The following is a 23785-nucleotide window of genomic DNA, read 5'->3' on the forward strand; positions in this document are numbered from 1 at the left end:
CACTATACGCCCTCGCTCAAAGTCCGTCAACTGCACATACGGTTCACGTCCACGCTGTCGCGGCATGCTACCAGTGTTAAAGACTGCGATGGAGCTCCGTACGCCATGGCAAACTGGCTGACTCTGACGGCGGCGGTGCACAAATGCTGCGCAGCTAGCGCCATTCGACGGCCAACACCGCGGTTCCTGGTGTGTCCGCTGTGCCGTGCGTGTGATCATTGCTTGTACAGCCCTCTCGCAGTGTCCGGAGCAAGTATGGTGGGTCTGACACACCGGTGTCAATGTGTTCTTTTTTCCATTTCCAGGAGTGTATTTCTTATCAGACTAACTTCCCTCGTTGTTATTGTAATATCAAGTAAGAATCATCGTAAATCCCTGAAACACCAATTACAAAAGCAAAATTACAGAATTTCTCTAATAATTACCGGCCTGTGTCACTTAGTAGACTCCCACAACACCTCTAGGCATAATTAGACGTTCCTAATTGCTTCACCAAAAATATTTTCTCCATCTCGAATGACAAAATGTGACTCTGTAGTATGCCGCCTGCAGGTAACAATATACCACTGGGATCTCCCTCAAGCACTGCAGTACATCGGAGGCTGGCCCAACGAGTTGCTGGCCGATTACTTCGTTGAATACGCCAGGATACTGTTCGAAAACTTTGGTGACAGGGTAAGTAAATGTTTGAAAGCAATTAGAAGCTTGTCTCACATTCACGCTACCTAGGAGCATAATTATGGGTTATGGTTCCACAGGTGAAATGGTGGATCACAATCAATGCTCCAGCTGGCTTGGTAAACGGCTATGCGGCGAACGAGGTCGCCCCCTCTCAGCCAGCATCGGGAATTGGCGACTACCTGGCGACTCACACCGTCATCAAAGCCCACGCGCGGGTCTGGCATCTGTACGATGAGCAGTTCAGAGCCTCGCAGAATGGTCAGTGGTTCGTGGCAAGTTGGCGAGAATTCCTGATGCTAAAAACAGTTCATTCAGATAAGCAGACATATTAACCAAAACAATGTGAGCTCTGCCCAGCCAGTAATGGTTGGCGTTGTGACAAATGATGAGACAAGGGACACATGAAAGTGAATCAGAGATGACTGGGGAATCATTCGAGCGACCATATGGACTAAAAGTGGAGAAATCCACTGACATAAGGACACACTGCTACCGCCCAGTAGCTGGAAACAGTTTCAAAATGGCAAATCTAGTCGGCTGTGTACATGCTACTGTCTTGAGCAGCTATGGAAAGTGGTTGAAGGTCAATGAAACCACGAGTACGCGACACGTTGTTTGAAATTCATCCACCATCATATAATGGGGACATCAGAGGCTTTCTTGCTTTGTAAATGGTGACAGACAGCAATCTGTGGCAGACCTGACGACAGGGTACGATGCTCGAGGTGGTGCAACTGATTCAGAGCATATGTACCAGTGTACATTGTTTAAAATCGGAGGTGACTGATGACCTCAGATGTTAAGTGCTCTAGTGCTCGGAGCCATTTGAACCATTTTTTTTTTAAACCGGGGTCATAACTGACGTTCCCAAGTTGACCCAACGAAATCGTCAGTTACAACTGCATTGGGTACGAGGTCACCGAGATTTAAGAGCAGATCAATTGAAACTAGCCGTCTGCTCAACGAATCCCATCTTTAATAGTAAAAAGTCATTGTTCGTGTCCAGATATGTTGTCATTCATGCGATGGCTGCTCGAAACATGCACGTGAACCGTGAACACTGGCCAGTAGGGATAGTTTTCTGCTATAAGGGACGTTCATCTGGGCTTCCATTGGCCATGTGGTAGTAAACTAAGGCACTATGACAGCTGGGGTTATCTGAAGGTTTTTGAGGATCACCTGCTCTCTTGAGGATTGATGTGCCCCCAGTGACTATGGCATCTTCCAGCAGGATAACTATTCATCAGCTAAGACCAGAATCGAGCTTCAATGATTTGAGGAACTTGATAATAAACTCATGTAGATATCTTCTCAGTCGAACACGCTTGGCATGTTATTGGGAGCCAACTCAGTACCCCCCCCCCCCCCGTCCCTGCCACACACACACAGATCACAAGTTAGTAATTTACCAGAATTGCGTGTCTTGAACCCGAAACCTACCAAGGACGTTCCAAATCCATCCCGGGCAGAATCTCTACTGTAATACATTCCAGAATGTGCAAAAATTGCTAGTAATCAGGTGGTAATAATGATTTGTTCTTCATGGCTGGGCAAACAGTACAAGGGCAACGTGGGTACAGTGCTTGAAAGACGCAGAAGAGACTATTAAGCGGGTGGTCAAAATGTTTTCGCTCATCACGGCTATGCAAACATCATGCAGGTGGAATATGGATAAGAAGCTTGGGAATTATCGAAGAATACGCACATGCACCCCTCAGAAATTTAATTAGAGTTATCTATGTAGTACTATTTCGTCCTGACAACGGCATCGATGCGTTGTGGCACAAACTCCACACGTCAAATAAAGTGTTGAGGAGTCCACCGTGACCTATCACTCACGATCTGTTATTGCTGAACTGTTCCCTTCATGTCAAAGAGAATGGTTTGGCGAGGGCCTGATGAGTTCACATTTTGCTCAATACGTCTCTTTTCCGGCACCGACTACACGGTGACTAAAACTACTTGTCATGTAAGATGTGTCGCGCATTCCTGCAGAGTTATTATATGCTGCCGGTAACATGGAATGGTGAGCCATTACCAGGTGCACACTGTTGTGTCCTCTGAGCTGTTAGAAGCTAAAGGTGTTTCTGGCCAGTACTTGATAACGGACTTTGTTGAGGGCGATTTTTTTTTATCTTCGCGCTTGCCACCTATGTCCTCAATTATTTGCTGTATGTATTCCAATATCTGTCTTCCTTTACAGTTTTCGCCCCTACGGCTCCCTCTAGTACCGTGAAAATTATTCTGCGATGTCTTAATACTGTCCTACCACCCTGTACCTTCTTCTTGTCAATGTTTTAGAAACACTGCTTTTCTTGCCGGTTCCGCAGAGAACCTCCTCATTACTTACCTTATCTGACTACTTAACTTTCAACATTATTCTGTAACGCAACCGGTCAAATCCTTTTACTCTGTTCTATTCCGGTTTTCCCACAATCAACATTTCACTACTATAAAATGCTTTGCTCCAGACTTACACTCTCATAAATTTCTTCCTCAAGTTAAAACCTATGTTTCTGAAACTTTTCCGTAACAGACTTCCGGTTGAGCATCGTTATTTTGAGTGGTAAACGATCAATGATGATACCGAGAGATTTATACCGGTCCACTGCTGTAGCCATGGAAAAACCGTGTCATCGAAACCTCGTAAAGTAGGACGACTGCATTTATTTTCATTGAGAAGTGCACCTGAACGCCGACAATAATCATCGATTAGAGACTTCAGTTCACGTATCTGCGCAGACTGCGGAGTAGAACCATCACATCATACGCGTCGCACGAACAGCTAGCATCTGAAGTAGGGGCTCCAGAGACAACACAAGCGAAGTTATTGACAGCGGGCTGCCTTGAGAGACACTCCCCGACGGATATTCATCGGGGGCGTCAGTTGGCCATTAACAACCACCGAAGCTGAAATACCCGTAAACAGATTTGAGAGCACTCATCGTGTGTCAGCAGTGAAACCAACTGCATCCAGAATCCTAGTCGTGATTAACGCTATCAAATGCCTTATCAGATTCTAGAAAAGCAAGGGCACAAGGGACGGACATTACAGTAGCAACTGAAACCAAGTCACGACACTCGACTGACTGTACGGGTAAGAAAGGTGTGACCAGGTACGCAGCTTTGAGGTTTTGCAACAATCGTCTCCGTCAGAGCCAGCATATCACTGTTAACTGCCCTCGCCACGGCCTTATAATCAAAGTTTAACGAAGTAATTAGGTGAAAGTTACCAGGGGCAGACGACCCCGGGCGTTTCCGGATTAAAACAATTTTTCCCACTTCGAACGAGGTACGCACTACTCTACCCTGTAACACTTCATTCAAAAGTGACATAAAGGTAGCACCTAATAGCAGCGAAAAGCGCACGTAAAACTCCTTGGGAAGTCCATCCAGACCCATGGACTTTTGAGAAGGCGATCCCACTATAAGTTTGTAAACTTCCTCAGGCTGAAATGCAGCTAAGAGGTGTAACTGTCGTATCCATGATGCTGACTAGTCGGTCGTAAAAGGTTTCACTGGACTCATCGATGTCGTAGATGTCTATATAGTATTGGTGTAAGACACACACTATATCAGCCTTCTCCATTACGGTATGTCCATTATCTGTCGTGAGAGAATGAACACAAGCGAGTCGGCTACGGGTCTGATACCGAAGCAAATGAAGTAAGGAATTCAGTTCTTCCGTCACCAGTGAACGTGGCTTGCATCGTATTTCAAACCTTCCACTTGTATTCTTTTCAAGGTCAACAATTTTGCCTTTAGATGCCTAACATCCGCAATTCACAGAGGGGCGTGATCTGCAGCATCATGAAGTTCACGCAGGATTGAATAGTAATATTCGTAGGTTCTCCGAAAGTCTCGCGCTTTGGCAATACAGGAAAGTATGAAAGTTTACCTGAGCCTCGTTCTTGCTAGCTGTGTCCACCAGTCAAGGATGGAAGAGTACCTCCCGGTGGACCATAGAGTACACTCCTACACGGCCCGCATCACGTCATCTAGAGAGGGGCTAGCTAGGTGAGCGACGTTTAACATCCAAGGAGTACGAAACAATTTGACTGGTTGCCGTTCAAGACAGAGTTGTAGTCCCAGTACAGTGACCAGTGAAGGAATCTGGGGTAACTTCAATATTAAGAATACAATCACGCAGGAAGTCTGATAAGTAAAACCTATCTAACCTGCTACTAGAGGTCGCAGTTAAGTGGGTTAATTTAACTAACGTCGGGTATTTACATATACAGACGTCTTTCAGGCGTAAGGAGCGGATCCATTCATGCCATTCACGACAGAAAATAAAACTTGGAGATTTATCTGCAGGACACAACACACAATTAAACTCACCATCCAACAGAATACCAAGAGGATTCTTACGCAACAGATACACAATTTCCTCTTTCAAGAAACGCGAATTATTCACTGCGTGACCAGTGCCAGAAGGGCATATAAAAGAATCAAAGTAAGATTAAGAAGTTGACAATCTATGCCTCCGCCTGAATCCAACATCTCAACTTCAGCAGTAGGAAGGACTTCGCGAAAGAATAAGGTCATCCCCGTAGAATATTCGGGTGCTACATTAAATATCACTCGAAAACCAGGAAAGGGGAATTGCCAAAATAACATCTCCTGTAAGAAGACTATGTCCGCACATGAATCATAAGTGAACTGACGCAGTGATGCCAGTTGAAATTATGATTCCACACGACTTACATTAGAAAAGGCACGTGTAGGTTTGTGTCATTGATCAAAGCTAAACAGGGATGTACGGAACGTACCGAGCAGAAATAGATAGCTGAGGGTCAAGGTCCATTGTGGAGTCCACGGATGAATCAGACATCGGGGGTCCAGAACCCTCGTCACCGCAACCTTTTTTCTTATGTTTCTTACGTACCACTGCACGGTCAGGTTGAACACGCTGGTCCTATCGGCTACGTGGCATGGCCGCCTCTGCCGACAGTGGTGTAGGTGAGGTCATAGGCATAGCTTCGTGCCCCTGAGAACAGGGGTCATGTAACGCAGGTCCAGTCCTTAAAACGGAACCATTCTGTCGAGCTACCAATGCAACAGGTTATACTTGGTGGTACACTTTTATTCTCCTCTGGATTTGCTGTAGGCGGCAAATTCAGGAAACCGTCGGCGGCTGAAGACGAAGGAGCACGAGGACATAGCGTTGTATCAGACTGTAATGGAGGACACAAAGACGAAGGGGGTTGTGGGGGGGGGGGGGGGGGGGGACTCCGCTCCTTCTCTACACACAGGCAACTCAGAAGGAGCCACTTCGTTATCAGGAGGGATGCAGGATCGTAGCACCGCGAGGAGCAGGGGACACAATCGATGGGGAGGAGTTTTGGGCAGAAGGCACAGCCAAATCCTCACAATATCCATCTTGAGAGCTACGTCGCTTATTTGTCCCTGTTACAGGTTCCATCCCGGGGGGCCATAGGATTCTGAACCTGTCACGGAGGTAAAGACGGATATTCATTTACACGATTATTAGAACAGACTTTGTTCATTATGATCTGAAGCACAAGCAGATCCGACGGCGAGAGTGGAAGGAACAAGATAAGCAACCGTCAATTTGCGACGCTGTACTAATGACGGCGTTAAGACAAAAACCCTCCGCAGGCAAGCACTAAGGAATGACGAGATAAGGTTGAAGTTCTCTAAGGCTATAGATACAGCAATAAGGAAGAGTTCAGTAGGCAGTACCAAATAGTTCAAATGGCTCGAAGTACTAAGGGACTTAACATGGGGGCTCATCAGTCCGCTAGAATTAGAACTACTTAAACGTATCTAACCTAAGGACATCACAAACATCCATGCCCGAGGTAGGATTCGAACCTGCGACCATAGCAGCCGCGTGGTTCCGGACTGAAGTGCCTAGAACCGCTCGAGCACAGTGGCCGGCAGACCGAACGTGTCCACATTCATTACAGAGGTAGCAGGTTCCCACTTGACCAGAATGCATGACACGAGCGCGGTAACCATACACCTGTAAATGTGATGAAATATTGCGTTTGACATTAATTTCCGCAGAACGAATTCCACTACGAGTGGCACCATACTAGCGGAATTATAGCGATGCTTGTACGGGACCAGAGAACCATGTCGCAAGAGCAATCTTTCAACGTGAAGGGGATCCATAAATTTAACGTAAAACACGTACTCGTCTGCGTCAAAATAAGCGGTGTGGACCTGATCAGAGTTCACATGAATCCTATCGACAAGCCAGTCGTGGATTTCTAGAAAGTACGTTCCTAAGGGGCGAAACTGCTGACGTCATCGGTGGGATTTCTAGAGGCCCAGGCTGCACGTGTTACTTTGATTCACCGAAAGTGAATCTCATAGTACCTTTTAGTTGAACACACGTGGAACCATGGTAGCCATAGCGGAGCAGCCGGCGCCACTGCAAGTAAACGAACACAAACAGACAGTAAAGGCGGAGCGGAGGCGCTGCGACTCACTCGGCAGACAGAACAACACTAACGAGGAAAACTCCACATAGGTGACGCTGCGGCAAGTGACGTAAACAAGAACCTTCCCGCTCGGCGGTTGAAGCAGAACTGCTAGTCTGTCAATCCCGAGAAAATCGCAAAAGAAGTTTTCGTCCCACGGGAACCATACGTATTGTTAGCTCACACATACGATTTTCTTGTGCTCTGGTAGTTCCGGTGTTACTTTTAATTAACATTTACGATCGTTCTGCAGGGCGACAGCACATAGTACTAGCTAACTCGGAATTTTGGTTGATACTCTGTCGATATAGGTCGTTCGGTACAGATCTTAGTGTCTGACATCTGGAGGTTTAGGTGTTACCTAATATGTTGCAGTTTTCCTTCTACCAGTGTCATAATTTAAGTGGAAATTTCAGCCTATGTAACTGTCGTTAGATTGCAGTTTGTAGTCAGGGAGGAATCAGCATCAGAAAACCGATCTTTTCCTTTCCTCTCAAAGTCAGAGTTAATCGATACGCAGTCGGTAGGTACGGTATCTTTCTTGATTTAACAACGCCCATCTTTGTGTATTCTGCGTAATTAAAAATAAAGTCAAAAGTTTCCTAGTGATTCATTAGACTTCTTGCAATATATAAGCAGAAGACTGTCCTTGGCATATGTGCAACAAGTCTGCCTGGAAGTTTGTGAATTCACAGATGCAATAGATTCATTTCCTACACCCTCTACTTTAATGCATACCAGTGATTTAGCCCTGAATATGAGAGACGGCTACATCTGTGTTTTCTTTTCGCACTTTATACGAGTTTGATTCTCAAAGATGTGAAAGGTGAAAGGTAGTGTCAATAATTTAGCACGTGCTGTAACAATTTGGAGTGACTAAATTTTTCCTTACATGCAACAGCACTCACTGAAGACTGTTTCAGTTACGATAGTCTAGAAAAAGTGAAACGTTGTTATACAGGGTGGTCCAGTGATAGTGATCGGGCCAAATATCTCACGAAGCGAAAAAAGTGGTCCAACTAAAACATTTATATTTCTTTACGTACTACACGAATATGTAATAAAAAATAGGGGTTCCTATTTAGAGAAACGCAGTTGATATCCGTTTGACCTATGGCAGCCCCATCTAGCGGGCCAAAAAGTTTCGTTGTTTGTAGTTTTTTCGTTTGATGCTTATTTTGTGAGATATTTGACCCGATCACTATCAATGGACCACTCTGTATACTAGAGGACGTAAGTGAAACTGAAAATTTTAATTTCCTTTAGTTTTTAAATTTGAATTTATATTAAGAGCTTTTGAATTATCCTTGATCAGCCGAAACATTGTGGCCCTGGGACACTGCGAAGCTGGATGTCGCTTGGTGGCGTTGCGGGAACGTGACGCGTTGAGGAAAGTATGTAAGTGGGTCAGAGACAGATGGGGAATCATTGTAATGACAACACGGGCCTCAAATGGGGAAATCTACTGTCATAAGCGACTTTGACAAAGGTGATATTATTATTCCTCAGAGCGTGTGAACGAGTATCTCTAAAACGTAGGTTGTCCGATGTTCACATGCTGCTGTAGTGAGCATCTATGGAAGGTGGCACAACGACCACTGGGCGATAAGTGGTTGGACGTCCACAACGCTTCACAGGACGGGGGACTGGGAGGCTTGACTGCTCTGTGAAGCAGAATAGCCTAAAGAGCGCGCGTAAGTGTTTCGGAGCATACCATTGATCGTTTATTGTTGAACATGAGGCTGAATAGCAGATGGCCCCTACGTGTCCTTATGTTGGCCCAACGACATGATCAAATAAGTTTACAGTGGCCACGAGATCGTCGAGATTGGGCCGTGGATCAGGGGAAACGTGTCGCCTCGTCGCGTGAATCACATTTGTGCTATCTCAGGTCAATGGTCATCTCCACAAACGCCGTCATCTACGCGAATGGCCGTTCGATATGAGCACATCGCCAAGGATGGGAGCAGTATTATGCCGTGGGAGACGTCCTGCTGCGCTCGCGTGGGAGTATGGTAGTGATCGAAGAGTCGCTCACAGCTGTGGACCACCTGCACCCTCTTCATGCTTCATGTCTTCTCCACCGGCGATATCATCTTCCAGCAGGATTGTATTTTTTATTTTTTTTATTTTTCGTATGGCAATACAGCGACAATATTTTATACAAGTACAACAATATGTAAACGAAATGTATAAAACAAAACAATGTGTAAATAGTAAATGTGTAAAAAACAAGCAATAGCACAAAAGGATAAAGTACGAACACTCAAGACAAAATATCTACACGTTAAAAGCTTGGCAAGCCTGACTAGAAACTCATTCATACATTTAAAGCCTAATATCTAGATTGCACAGCCAATCCAAAGCAGAGGGTTTCACATATATAACCTCAGAGACAGGTCCGGCGTTTCTTCTTAAGGGGCATTCCTCAATAATATGGCGGACGTTCTGTTCTGGTGCTCCACAGTCACAGGCTGGTGAGTCGCATTGACCCCACTTGACATATATGCATTGCATCTTGCATGGCCCGTTCTGATACGGTTTAATTTAGTCCAGGTACATCTCTTCTGGTCAAAGCCAGGTAATTGCAGAGTAGGATCTTGGATACCTTGTTGATTAATTCCAGAATCATTCCAAAAGTGCCGCCATTGCTCCTTGATGTCAGGTTGATGTTCTTGTGTATTAACCCATATAGGCTTCCGTGACTTCAAGCGGGTCGATGGTATTTCGTTCAAAACATCATGGATTGGTAGATTCTGTAAGTACATCTACATCTACATCTACATTTATACTCCGCAAGCCACCCAACGGTGAGTGGCGCGGGGCACTTTACGTGCCACTGTCATTACCTCCCTTTTCTGTTCCAGTCGCGTATGGTTCGCGGGAAGAACGACTATCTGAAAGCCTCCGTGCGCGCTCGAATCTCTCTAATTTTACATTCGTGATCTCCTCGGGAGGTATAAGTAGGGGGAAGCAATATATTCGATACCTCATCCAGAAACGCACCCTCTCGGAACCTGGCGAGCAAGCTACACCGCGATGCAGAGCGCCTCTCTTGCAGAGTCTGACACTTGAGTTTGCTAAACATCTCCGTAACGCTATCACGCTTACCAAATAACCCTGCGACGAAACGCGCCGCTCTTCTTTGGATCTTCTCTTTCTCCTCCGTCATCCCGATCTGGTCCGCATCCCACACTGATGAGCAATACTGAAGTATAGGTCAAAGGAGTGTTTTGTAAGCCACCTCCTTTGTTGATGGACTACATTTTCTAAGGACTCTCCCAATGAATCTCAACCTGGTACCCGCCTTAGCAACAATTAATTTTATATGATCTTTCCACTTCAAATCGTTCCGCACGCATACTCCCCGATATTTTACAGAAGTAACTGCTACCAGTGTTTGTTCTGCTATCATATAATTATACAATAAAGGATCCTTTTTTCTATGTATTCGCAATAAATTACATTTGTCTGTGTTAAGGGTCAGTTGCCACTCCCTGCACGCAGTGCCTATCCGCTGCAGATCTTCCTGCATTTCGCTACAATTTTCTAATGCTGCAACTTCTCTGTATACTACAGCATCATCCGCGAAAAGACGCATGGAACTTCCGACACTATCTACTAGGTCATTTATATGTATTGTGAAAAGCAAGGGTCCCATAACACTCCCCTGTGGCACGCCAGAGGTTACTTTAACGTCTGTAGACGTCTCTCCATTGAGAACAACATGCTGTGTTCTGTTTGCTAAAAACTCTTCAATCCAGCCACACAGCTGGTCTGACATTCCGCAGGCTCTTACTTTGTTTATCAGGTGACAGTGCGGAACTGTATCTAACGTCTTCCGGAAGTCGAGGAAAATAGCATCTACCTGGGATCCTGTATCTAATATTTTCTGGGTCTCATGAACAAATAAAGCGAGTTGGGTCTCACACGATCGCTGTTTCCGGAATCCATGTTGATTCCTACAGAGTAGATTCTGGGTTTCCAAAAACGATATGATACGCGAGCAAAAAACATGTTCTAAAATTCTACAACAGATCGACGTCAGAGATATAGGTCCATAGTTTTGCGCATCTGCTCGACGACCCTTAATCTGAGCCATGAATTTTTGACCACTCTCTTTCTACTGCTTCTTGCCTTCTCAATTGTGGAGGTGGGATATTGCAGCCAAGGGACTGGGGTGGATTTGATGGTACCCGTCATTATCCTCATACACTCGTTCAACTGGACGTCGATTTTCTTAGTATGAGAGCTCGAAAGCCAGACAGCAGAGCAATATTCAGCAACAGGGTATACCAGGGCTTTTGCGGCAGTACGTAAGGTGGATGCTTTACCTCCCCAAGTCGAGCCAGCCAACTTTCTCAGGATTTTGTTGCGACTCTTTAGCTTTTGGCTTACGTTTTCTAGATGTTTTTTGTAAGTCAGGGAGCGATCTAGCGTTATGCCAAGGTATTTGGAGTTGAAGTTGTGTTTGACTCTTTGTTCACAGAGGTTCACATTAAGTTATTGTTCAAGTGGAAAGCACACACCTCAGTCTTGGTTGGATTAGGGCAGAGTCGCCATTTTTTATAATAGGAATTCAGGTACTCCACATCTTCTGTGAGTACGTTCGCTCCTTCCCCAAGTGTTTTAATTTGTACAACTAGTGCCAAATCATCGGCGTAGCAAAATTTCCTGCTGACTGTATTTGCCAAGTCGCTAATATACAAATTAAAAAGGGTTGGAGCCAACACAGATCCTCGAGGAAGGCCATTTTTTATTTTATACAATCTGCTGGTGTTGTGGCCGATGCTCACTTTGATAGACCTGTTCGTCAGCATGTTGTTAATTAAGGTTGCCAGTTTTAAACTAGGTATATGTCTCTTGAACTTAAGCATAAGACCCTGGAGCCACATAGTGACGTATGCCGACGACAGATCAACAAAAGCTACCCTTGACTTCATGTTGTTCTGGAATCCGCTTTCTATATATTATGTTAGGGCTAAAACTTGTTCCCAACAGCTGCGCTTGTTTCTGAAACCTGCCTGATATGGAGGGGTTATTCCATCCACGATGTCCTGAATTCTATTAATTAATTATCCAGCAGGATAATTGTCCATATATCAATGCCAGAACAGTGCTGTAGTGGTTTGGGGAGCGTGAAAGTGTACTCACGTTGAAGGTTTTGCTAAGAAATTAGCTTGATGTGAATCCAATAGAGCCTTTTAGATCGCTATCAAGCACCATTACCTCGTACACAAATCAGCTTCCCGCTGTTTAAGGAAATTAGATGACTTGTCCGTGGACATCTGGTGAGACATACGTCCACAAAACTACTAACAAACTGTCGAGTCCATTACACTCAGTATCGGTGACGTAATGCGTTCCGAAGATCGGACAGTATATTATTAAGCTGGTGGTCATGTCGTCTTGGCTCGTAGGTATACGTATAGTGATAGAAGTGATGTGCTTTTCTAAGGCGAGAATCGAAAATATGTAGAAAGTGTAGTGCTTAAGGAGTTTTTTTGATCTACGGTATAAAACTTTTATGCAACGATATAAAAGTTTTGGTAACCATACAAATAAATGCATAAGACTACAATATTTTTTCTGATATCAGAGCACTCCAAAGTCTCTAGTCAATCGATATTATTTTTGGTAGCATTTCAATTGCTGTACACTGTGATATAATTAGCACACCCTTTTTTATAGCATTGCGGTACAATGTATAATACAAGTTAGTTTCTGACCTATCTTATGTAATTAATCTGTAAGTGTTGTTCTGGTATATTGTACAGGTAGCGTGGGAATTACTTTTGAAGTGGATGGACTTGAACCGCTGACTAATTCGACAGAGGATGCAGAGGCTGCTGAAAGGGCACGACAGTTTCAGGTGCGTGCTGTAGCTCTGCTGTCACCCAGTTGGAGCTCCTATAACATTTCTGTATATTTCTCGTTGCTTGGAAAGTGCAACAGATCTTAATCTAGTGACATATAAGGCCTATATATGGGACACTAATGACTGAGGAAAAGTACTCTGTCACTGTGTTCTGCAGGTGGGGATCTTCGCACATCCTATCTACAGTCAGGATGGGGATTACCCTGCTGTGGTGCGACATCAAGTGGATGCCAATAGTGAGGCCGAGGGACGGCCCCGATCAAGGTTACCAACGTTCACACAGGAAGAGATCGACTACATTTGGGGTTAGTAACCAAATATATACCAGTGGCAGGTCATTAAGATTCAACTGATGGGGACATAAACTAATCCAGTATTGTCCAGAAGTGACTCTATAATGAACTTTTCTTCTGACATATTTATCCCTCTGCGACCTTTGTTCTTACGATATTTTGTGAGTGAATTATGTAGATATCCTCGGTGTAACGAAGCAGCTTAAATCACTTAATAAAGGCAAGGCCTCCGGTCCAGATTGTATACCAGATGTTCCTCTCAGAGTATGCTGATAAAATAGCTCCATATTTAGCAGTTACATACAACCACTCGCTCACAGAAAGATCCATACCTAAAGACTGGAAAATTGCTCAAGTCACACCAATACCCAAAAAAGGGAAGTAGGAGTAATCCGTTGAATTACAGGCCTATATCACTAACGTCGACTTGCAGTAGGGTTTTAGAACATATACTGTATTCAAACATTATGAAGCACCTCGAAGAAAACGATTTATTTACATATAGTCAGCGCGGATTCAGAAAATATCGTTCTTGTGAAACACAACTAGCTCATTATACTCATGTAGTAATAAGTGATATCGACAGGGGATGTCAAATTGATTCCATATTTTTAGATTTCCAGGAGGCTTTCGACACCGTTCCTCACAAGCGTCTTCTAACCAAACTGGGTGCCTACGGAGTATCGCCTCAGTTGTCGAATGGACTCGTTATTTACTGTCAGAAAGGTCACAGTTCGCAGTAATAGACGGAAAGTCATCGAGTAAAACAAAAGTAATATCCGGCGTTCCCCAAGGAAGTGTTATAGGCCCTCTTTTGTTCCTAATCTATATTAACGACATAGGAAACAATCTGAGTAGCCGTCTTAGACTGTTTGCAGATGATGCTGTTATTTACCGTCTTGTAAAGTCATCAGATAATCAAAACGACTTGCAAAATGATTTAGATAAGATATCTATATTGTGTGAAAAGTGTCAATTGACCCTGAATAAAGAAAAGTGTGAAGTTATTCACATGAGTACTAAAAGAAATCAGCCAAATTTCGATTACGCAATAAGTCACACAAATCTGAGGGCTGTAAATTCAACTAAAAACTTAAGGATTGCAATTACAGATAACCTTAATTGGAACGATCACATAGATAATATTGTGGGTAGAGAAAACCAAAGACAGCGATTCATTGGCAGAACACTTAGAAGGCGCAACAAGTCTACCAAAGAGACTGCTTACACTACGCTTGTCCGCCCTATTCTGGAGTACTGCTGTGCGGTGTGGGATCCGCATCAGGTGGGACTGACGGATGACATCGAAAAAGTACAAAGAAGGGCAGCTCGTTTTGTATTATCGCGAAATAGGGGAGATAGTGTCACAGACATGGTAGGTGAATTGGAGTGGCAATCATTAAAACAAAGGCGTTTTTCGTTGCGACGGGATCTTCTAATGAAATTTCAATCACCAGTTTTCTCCTCCGATTGCGAAGACTTTCTGTTGTCACCCACCTACACAGGCAGAAATTATCATCACGATGAAATAAGAGAAATCAATCCTCGCACAGAAAAATTTAAGTGCTCGTTTTTCCCGCGTGCCGCTCGAGAGTGGAACGGTAGAGAGACAGTATGAAGGCGGTTCATTGAACCCTCTGTCAGGCACTTTATTGTGAATAGTAGAGTAATCACGTAGATGTAGATGTCAGCATCCGGAGATGAAAAGCGATGGATGTTGAACTCTGTCTGACTAGAACTTCCCGGCATTCAGCGATAAGTTTTGTTGCTGATGCATTGAGCAGAACCAGAGATCTAGCGAAGTCGCACATCCGGAAAGAATGTAAACAGATCAGTTACATTATTTTCTTTCACAGTGTGATGATATACTTTAAGAAAGCGTTCCTGATTAAACATGAAGCGTCAAGTAAGTTCTAAAAGACAATCGTTTAAAATATCCGACTGTTATGACATGAAGTATGTCTACCACAAGGGCGACATCTCAGTTTTTGGAGGATCTACTGGTTGTAATAGCCATACGACGTTTCCAACATTATCATTCTTCTCGAGATATTAAGCATATCCAAAACAATTTTTTTTTCTAAATTCTTTCACTGTGCTAAATAACATTGTTTGCAGTCAACTTCGTTGTGGACAGTCATTTTTAGCATATATAATCAGCATTTTTGCGGAGACTGGACTTTTGCAGCCTCTTTTCCTCTGAAGAAAGTGTAACTATTGATACTGGGTATAGATGATAAAAAATTTTACGTGATTATGATTGCAAACGTTGTAGTTTCGGAGAAACTGACGCTCTGTCATCATACAGATGTCCTTCCCCTTTGGTTTCTGACAGATATTCAATTCCTAACAAGCATATTTTTCAGTGCCAACAGCATTGCCTCAGTCGTAACACCGGATCCGGTCAGATCGTCGAAGTTAAGGGCTGGTCGGGCTGGACTAGCACTTGGATGGGTGACCATCCGGTCTGCCCAGCGCTGTAAGCAAGCGGGGTGCACTCAGCCCTTGTGAGGCTCACGAACTGCTTGAAAGGGAAGTAGCGGCTCTGGTCTCGTAAGCTGACGTACAGCCGGGAGACCGGCGTGCTGACCACATGCCCCTCCATATTCGCATCCAGTGATGCCTATGGCTTGAGGATGACACGGCGGGCGGTCGGTACCGTTGTAGCTTTCCAAGGCCTATTCGGAGGGAGTTTAGATTTCTTATTAAATATTTTTCAGTACGTCTCTGATAGTTCGGAACGTGTAGTAAAAGGAAACATTTGTTATTTTCCGCTATAAATGCAAGTTACAGCCTAAAGTTTCCACATACAGCCTCTGTAATGCATATTTTGTAAAACCTCGTCGCCAGGTTTGTAAGGCCTCTTCGCTACAGCTCTGGAGACCGAGTTGCCACAGTTGTAACGGTAGGTTGACTTTTTGAAGAAAAACAAAAATGGTTTACATAGCTCTGAGCACTATGGGACTTAACATCTGAGGTCATCAGTCCCCTAGAACTTAGAACTACTTAAACCTAACTAAAGACATCACACACATCCATGCCCGAGGCAGGATTCGAACCTGTGACAGTAGCGGTCGCGCGGTTCCAGACTGAAGCGCCTAGAGCCGCTCGGCCACCGCGGCCGGCTGAGTTTTTGAGTTCGTGAAACTGCTTCTGGTGCAGTACACCGCTAAGATAATTTCTCCCTGCCACTATTACACAGCTATGACCCAGGGTTAGGCAACGGAATAGAAAAACGAAGGTTGTACAACTCTCCAACAAATTAGTAACAGTCACACAAATGAGTTAAAAAGGTTTACTTGTCTTTGTGACTAGTTGAATAAGAAAGTCTGCAACCCTGCTTGTAATATAACACAAAAAATCCCCCCAATGGCCAAGTGCAAATAATCGTAGGTAAACTTCACAGTACTTAGCAAACGCAGTTACAACAACTGTATAAAAGTTCACTAAACGACACCCCCTGTCCAAGTGAGCGCTGGACGATGAGCTATAACCAAGTGAGCGAGAGCTGCTCTTCTGTCTTCCGAGTAGGCTTCTGTCTTTGTCGTCCGGTATTTGGCGTATTGTACTCAGCCGGCAATTGGCCGAGGCGAAGTCGGTATCTTCCTTCTCAGCGCCGGCCGTGGCGCTGGTGGAACTCCTGTAAGTGAAGAGTCTATGTCACTGGGACCAGCTCGCATCTTTGAGCCTGTGGTGCTTTTTGCCCTGACTGTCTTATTCGGACGACACAGCAACATATATCCATCTCTCATTGGTACTCATTGATATGACGATGGAGTATGGCCGTTCAATTCATTCAACATGGATTGGTCCCTCGTTGTTGCTCTTCAAATGCAGAAAAGTTACCGCCGTATGATGCTCCACTTTATTACTGGGCTGCGACATACCGTTTTGTTTCTTGCAGCGTCGAGTAATTGTGGTGCGTCACGCTGATTTCAATGTGTATCTGTAGTGCATGCATAAACCAGCAAGCAGACGCAAAGTAAATTTAACAACCCGATCTGTTTTCAACACGAAAAATAAAGTCTTATGACTATCCCAAGTGTCATAAACACCTGATGACACACCACTTGGGGCCGGCCGCGGTGGTCTAGCGGTTCTAGGCGCTCAGTCCAGAACCGCGCGACTGCTACGGTAGCAGGTTCGAATCCTGCCTCGGGCATGGATGTGTGTGCTGTCCTTAGGTTAGTTAGGTTTAAGTAGTTCTAAGTTCTAGGGGACTGATGACCACAGATGTTAACTCCCATAGTGCTCAGAGCAATTTTTGACACACCACTTGATCTGTTCCCTAATACCTCTGTCTCTGTTGCCAAAAATGTAAGTTAAGTATCCAAAGGAAGTACAGGCATTGACTGCGAATGGGCTCTGGTTTAATCGATGGGGAAAGTTGAATTATTTGAGCAAGACCGGGATTCGAACCCAAGTGTCTAGCTTACTAGGTAGACCGCTAGGCCATTCGGACAGAGTGGCCGCCGGAATGCATGGATTTCCCTAGTACGCCTTCCATCAGACCCAAATTCTCAACTTATCGACACACTAGTCATGTAGTGCCCCTTGCTCATTATCCTCATTAATATATCAGCATTTCGCCGATTCCCGTCAGAGCTCGAGCCTGCTGTGCGCATCTGCACAGAGGAGACCACTGGCCATGGCCACATATATATGTTGTTGTTGTGGTCTTCAGTCCTGAGACTGGTTTGATGCAGCTCTCCATGCTACTCTATCCTGTGCAAGCTTCTTCATCTCCCAGTACCTACTGCAACCTACATCCTTCTGAATCTGCTTAGTGTATTCATCTCTTGGTCTCCCTCTACGATTTTTACCCTCCACGCTGCCCTCCAATGCTAGATTTGTGATCCCTTGATGCCTCAAAACATGTCCTACCAACCGATCCCTTCTTCTAGTCAAGTTGTGCCACAAACTTCTCTTCTCCCCAATCCTATTCAATACCTCCTCATTAGTTACATGATCTACCCACCTTATCTTCAGCATTCTTCTGTACCACCACATTTCGAAAGCTTCTATTCTCTTCTTGTCCAAACTGGTTATCGTCCATGTTTCACTTCCATACATGGCTACACTCCATACAAATACTTTCAGAAACGACTTCCTGACACTTAAATCTATACTCGATGTTAACAAATTTCTCTTCTTCAGAAACGATTTCCTTGCCATTGCCAGTCTACATTTTATATCCTCTCTACTTCGACCATCATCAGTTATTTTACTCCCTAAATAGCAAAACTCCTTTACTACTTTAAGTGTCTCTTTTCCTAATCTAATCCCCTCAGCATCACCCGATTTAATTTGACTACATTCCATTATCCTCGTTTTGCTTTTGTTGATGTTCATCTTATATCCTCCTTTCAAGACACTGTCCATTCCGTTCAACTGCTCTTCCAAGTCCTTTGCTGTCTCTGACATAATTACAATGTCATCGGCGAACCTCAAAGTTTTTACTTCTTCTCCATGAATTTTAATACCTACTCCGAATTTTTCTTTCGTTTCCTTTACTGCTTGCTCAATATACAGATTAAATAACATCGGGGAGAGACTACAACCCTGTCTCACTCCTTTCCAACCACTGCTTCCCTTTCATGCCCCTCGACTCTTATAACTGCGATCTGGTTTCTGTACAAATTGTAAATAGCCTTTCGCTCCCTGTATTTTACCCCTGTCAACTTCAGAATTTGAAAGAGAGTATTCCAGTTAACGTTGTCAAAAGCTTTCTCTAAGTCTACAAATGCTAGAAACGTAGGTTTGCCTTTTCTTAATCTTTCTTCTAAGATAAGGTTAGTATTGCCTCACGTGTTCCAACATTTCTACGGAATCCAAACTGATCTTCCCCGAGGTCCGCTTCTACCAGTTTTTCCATTCGTCTGTAAAGAATTCGCGTTAGTATTTTGCAGCTGTGACTTATTAAACTGATAGTTCGGTAATTCTCACATCCGTCAACACCTGCCTTCTTTGGGATTGGAATTATTATATTCTTCTTGAAGTCTGTGGGTATTTCGCCTGTCTCATACATCTTGCTCACCAGATGGTAGAGTTTTGTCAGGACTGGCTCTCCCAAAGCTGTCAGTAGTTCTAATGGAATGTTGTCTACTCCCGGGGCCTTGTTTCGACTCAGGTCTTTCAGTGCTCTGTCAAACTCTTCACGCAGTATCGTATCTCCCATTTCATCTTCATCTACATCCTCTTCCATTTCCATAATATTGTCTTCAAGTACAGCGCCCTTGTATAAACCCTCTATATACTCCTTCCACCTTTCTGCCTTCCCTTCTTTGCTTAGAAATGTATATATATATATATATATATATATATATATATATATATATATATATATATATATATATATATATATATATATACCGGGTCACAACCATTCATTCCACTGTAGGGCCACGTCTACGACTTCTTCCAAGTTTTCCGATGGTGGAAGGAGTGGCTGTTATTGTTATTGATAACATTTCCAGGGGAAGTCTGCGTGCTGTAGTCTGATGATGTTGCTTGGAATGTTCTCGCGGAGGCTCCTTCCTTGACCCCTGGATGATAATCTTACAAACTTTCTAGGTTGGCGGGGAAGGATAAATGTATTAATATGAGGTAAGGGTACCTGAACCGTAAATGAACGAGTCGAAATTTATAAGTGGAAACCTTTTTTATACCTCTGACAGTGGAATACAAGTATTTTACTATTGTTGCTAAGCCTGCACTGTTGGTAACTTTCAGAGGTGGACTATGGGCTGAAACAAGAAAAAATGTGTAGTAAAAATGAGCTCTAAAATGAATACCTTATTAACTATGAGAACTCGTTCAATATGGCAGCGAAAATGAATAACTGCTCACGGCTACTCAGGTACGCGTTTGTGAGCACACATTTAATCGACATTTTTTTCTTGTTTTGGTCCATACTACCATCACTGAAACTCGTCTACCCAACAATCACAGGAACAACCAGTACATGTATTCCAATGTCAGAGGTATCAGAACGGTTTTGGCTTCAGAAGTACTATTCGTTCGTTTCCGGTACAGATGCTCTTTATCTCAAATTGATACATTTACCCCTCTACATCATCCTAGAATCACCCTGTGTAACATATTTACAGGCGCCGCAGTCCGTAACTTTGACGCTCTATAGCGTCGCCGGATGACGTTTCCGGATAAGGTTCCCTACGTAGAACTTGATCTACTAAATCCCCTCTACAGCCTCTAGAAGTGTGTAACACGAGTTCTGAAACACCCTATCTATAAATATATTCTAGGTTCGAAAGAAACAAAGACTGTTCATGTGGATGAAGACACACTTTGAACTGAACGTTCATTGGGAATTGCATAGAGATTTGTAGTACAAGTAACTGCAGGAACAGCAGCTTCTACCCTTTATTTACAGAGAGTGTCTCCATTACCATTCTTGTAACTTCGAACCTTCCGTCCTGTAGAGCCAGTGGATTCTGCAATGTTATAATATGTTACATTCTCGCTTTCTTGCGTTTGTACTCTTCTCGTATGAAACTTAGTTCACTAGAAACGATATACTGAATAGTCTCAGTATTCAGGTACGTGCCGCTGAGAATCCTCAAACTACAAATGTAAAGAACCACCAGCACAGATTTTCAGCGAACCCGCGGGCGTTAAGAATTTGTCCGAGACATACTGCCTCGGTTCCTGTAAGATAGCACATTGGAGCCTCGTGCGGCATGTCGTTTTGCACAGTTATTGAAAGTATGCAACATCATTACGGGGGCACGCTGTACGGATCATTTTCATACCTTTGTCTATCAACAGTGCAAAGCTGTTTTGTGTCGGCATTTAATCTCGGTACGCGATGCAGCATTTACGAGGGTGATTTGAAAAGTTCTCGGGACGGAATAGAAAAAAAGTACTTACATCGCTGAAACGTTTTTTATTTTTCAATATAGTCTCCCTGTAAATTAATGCACTTGTCCAACGATGTTCCAGTGCCTTGATTCCATCTCAAAAATGAATTTCCTCCAGGCTTGCAAAATAGTTGTCAACTCCGCTTATCAATTCTTCGTTTCAAGTGAATCTTTCTCCATCATGAAAAATTTTTAGTTTTGAGAAGAGATGGAAGTCTGAAGGAGCCATATCAGGTGAATATGGCGGGTGTGGCAACAATTCATATCGTATTTCCTGTAATTTTGCCATGGCGACGGCGTATGTGTGCGGGCGCGTCAGGAGTCGCGGCACCCATCTAGCAGGTAATTTTTTCATTTCTAATTCTTCAGTTAAAATGTGATATACCGTTTCAGATGGCATCTGGAAAGCGTGAGAAATTTAACCCACTTTCAATCGGCGATCCTCTATCCTCATTTTGTGCACTTTTGCAATGATTTCTGTGTTGTGACACATCTTGACCGCCCACTGCGCGGGTCATCTAAGCTCCCCCGACCAAATTTAAATTCATTTGTCCACTTGGCAACAGTTGAGTATCAAGGAGCAGAGTGCCACAGTAATCAGCATGAATGTCCTTTGCTTTCACACCTTTCTTTACGAAGTACTTAATCACTGCTCGAATCTCTATTTTTTTCCAGCTTCGCAAATAACTACGCGGGAACGACAGCTCTCTTCCAAGAACACTGACTGACGTGGCACGTGTTTTCAGGCAACAGTCCAATGAATATCACGTGAACAACTCGTTGCGCTAGCGCTGACCTCTCGTGGTGATTCCGAGAACTTTTCAAACCATCCTCGTATATTAAGCATGTGAGTGGCAACAATGAAATTCACTGAACGTCGCGATATGAGTAGCTTGTCTCTTATTTCCTCCTACTACGAGTTCTGGTAGAAGAGAAAAATGACCAATAGCGTCAATGAAAGCATTTTAGAAAGTGCTCCTTCTCCACAAGTGGTAACACTCTGAAGTCGAACAGATTTAATACTAGCGAGACAGTAGACTGCGCACAAAGAAAGACTCATTTCATCATTTTTCCGAGAAAATCAGCTGAATTAGATAGAATGATTTTTTTGAAGCCTCGTCAAACAACTCTTTTCAATAATCTGTTGCATTGGTTGCGCAGAACATTTGTTCGATAAGAACTACACGGTAGCTTCCCACCTTACATCACGAAAAACGAAACAAGCTCCGCAATCAGTATTCTAGAACTCTATGGAGGCTGAACCGTGAATTTACTTACTAAACTTTTTCTTAAGAATTTACTTTATTTACTAGCGAGTAATCAAGAACATTAACACATTTAATCACACTATGTGAGCGTGGAAGTAGTTACCAGGGAGTAACTGATGAAATCAAAATGAAATTGCCTTTAACAAATGGGAATTTTATTCCTAAAAGCTTTTCTTTAAGAAACAGATTTAAAATTATAGCCAGAAAGCACCTTCTAAATATCAAGTTAAAATTTATTCAGAGGCAGAAAGAAACAAATTTTCGAGTGTACGAGCTTTCGGGCTGAGAACCTTCCAGCTCCCTTTTGACACGGCCGTAGTCACGACCGCTCACAACAACCTCTGAAAGACTACACAGGTGCAAATCTACAACACACCAGATTACCTTAAAGTAAAAGTTTTAACAATTCACACAAGCACACAGACTATGCGCCCCGGAGGAGGGATGGTAATGGTACAAAACATTAAAATTAAAAGATTAATTTGCCACTGAAGGTGCAACTTGATTTTAACTTCTAAGAAAAGTCTTACGGTGGGAGGCTGACAACTTTATATACTAAGAAGATCATTTAAACAAAAGCCCATAAAAAGCAATCTTATATAAAATTCTACAAGGTTGGCCAAACCAATTAAGATGCTCTACAGTACACAGATACCGCCTCTCAAGATGATAGGCAAGATCAAAACATATTTCAGGAGTTAGGTCCTTACACTCCGAGCAATAAATTCGTTAACACATGAAATTGAACAAGCATGACAGAGGCACCTCCCAACGACAGACACTAACTGCCTAACAAATGCAGATGAGAGACAGACGAGCAAGCTGGGGACGAGACTGACCAAGAAAATAAGAAAATCACTTGACTTCTAATAACTGCAATTTCTCGAGAAGACCTGGCGCAGTACTCCCAAATCGCTCTCCCTAACCGGACGCAGGAAGGCGCGCCCTTCTCCCGTCTTTCCTGGTGCGCACCAACCGACCGACTGCCCGCTGCTCCGTCCGCGGCTGCTGCTCCGTCGTGACTGCACTGCTGGTGCGTCTCCCACTCACTTCCAGACACACGACGGCGGAAATACTGGCTTGGACCAAACCACTGGCAAAACGACATCCCTGCACAGGGAAAGGACCGAGCCAAGCTCCACAAGATGGTAACTGAAGGGGCCCAGAAGCCCTCGGAGAACCAGTTACACCACGGCGTCGCAGCTTGCACCGGCCAGACTGATGTAGTGGTTTGACTCCTGTTGCTCTAGTGTCGACCGCGAAGCCACTACCCTTCGCTATACGGCGCGGCCCACTGGACTCACGTGGCGACCTCACATGCGCCGACGCTCAA

General features: G+C 43.9%; 1 protein-coding gene across 1 annotated transcript in view; it reads left to right on the top strand.

Moving 5' to 3' along the window:
* The window catches only part of LOC126198973 (myrosinase 1-like), a 63556-nt gene that overhangs the window by 20933 nt on the left and 18838 nt on the right, over positions 1 to 23785 (top strand). The window contains exons 4-7 of the mRNA XM_049935632.1: positions 553 to 675; positions 759 to 939; positions 12911 to 13005; positions 13169 to 13316. Coding sequence (XP_049791589.1) covers positions 553 to 675; positions 759 to 939; positions 12911 to 13005; positions 13169 to 13316 — 547 coding nt within the window. The remainder of the gene's footprint in view (positions 1 to 552; positions 676 to 758; positions 940 to 12910; positions 13006 to 13168; positions 13317 to 23785) is intronic.

Source organism: Schistocerca nitens, chromosome 8 (genome assembly GCF_023898315.1).
Source record: "Schistocerca nitens isolate TAMUIC-IGC-003100 chromosome 8, iqSchNite1.1, whole genome shotgun sequence".
NCBI classification, from domain to species: domain Eukaryota; kingdom Metazoa; phylum Arthropoda; class Insecta; order Orthoptera; family Acrididae; genus Schistocerca; species Schistocerca nitens.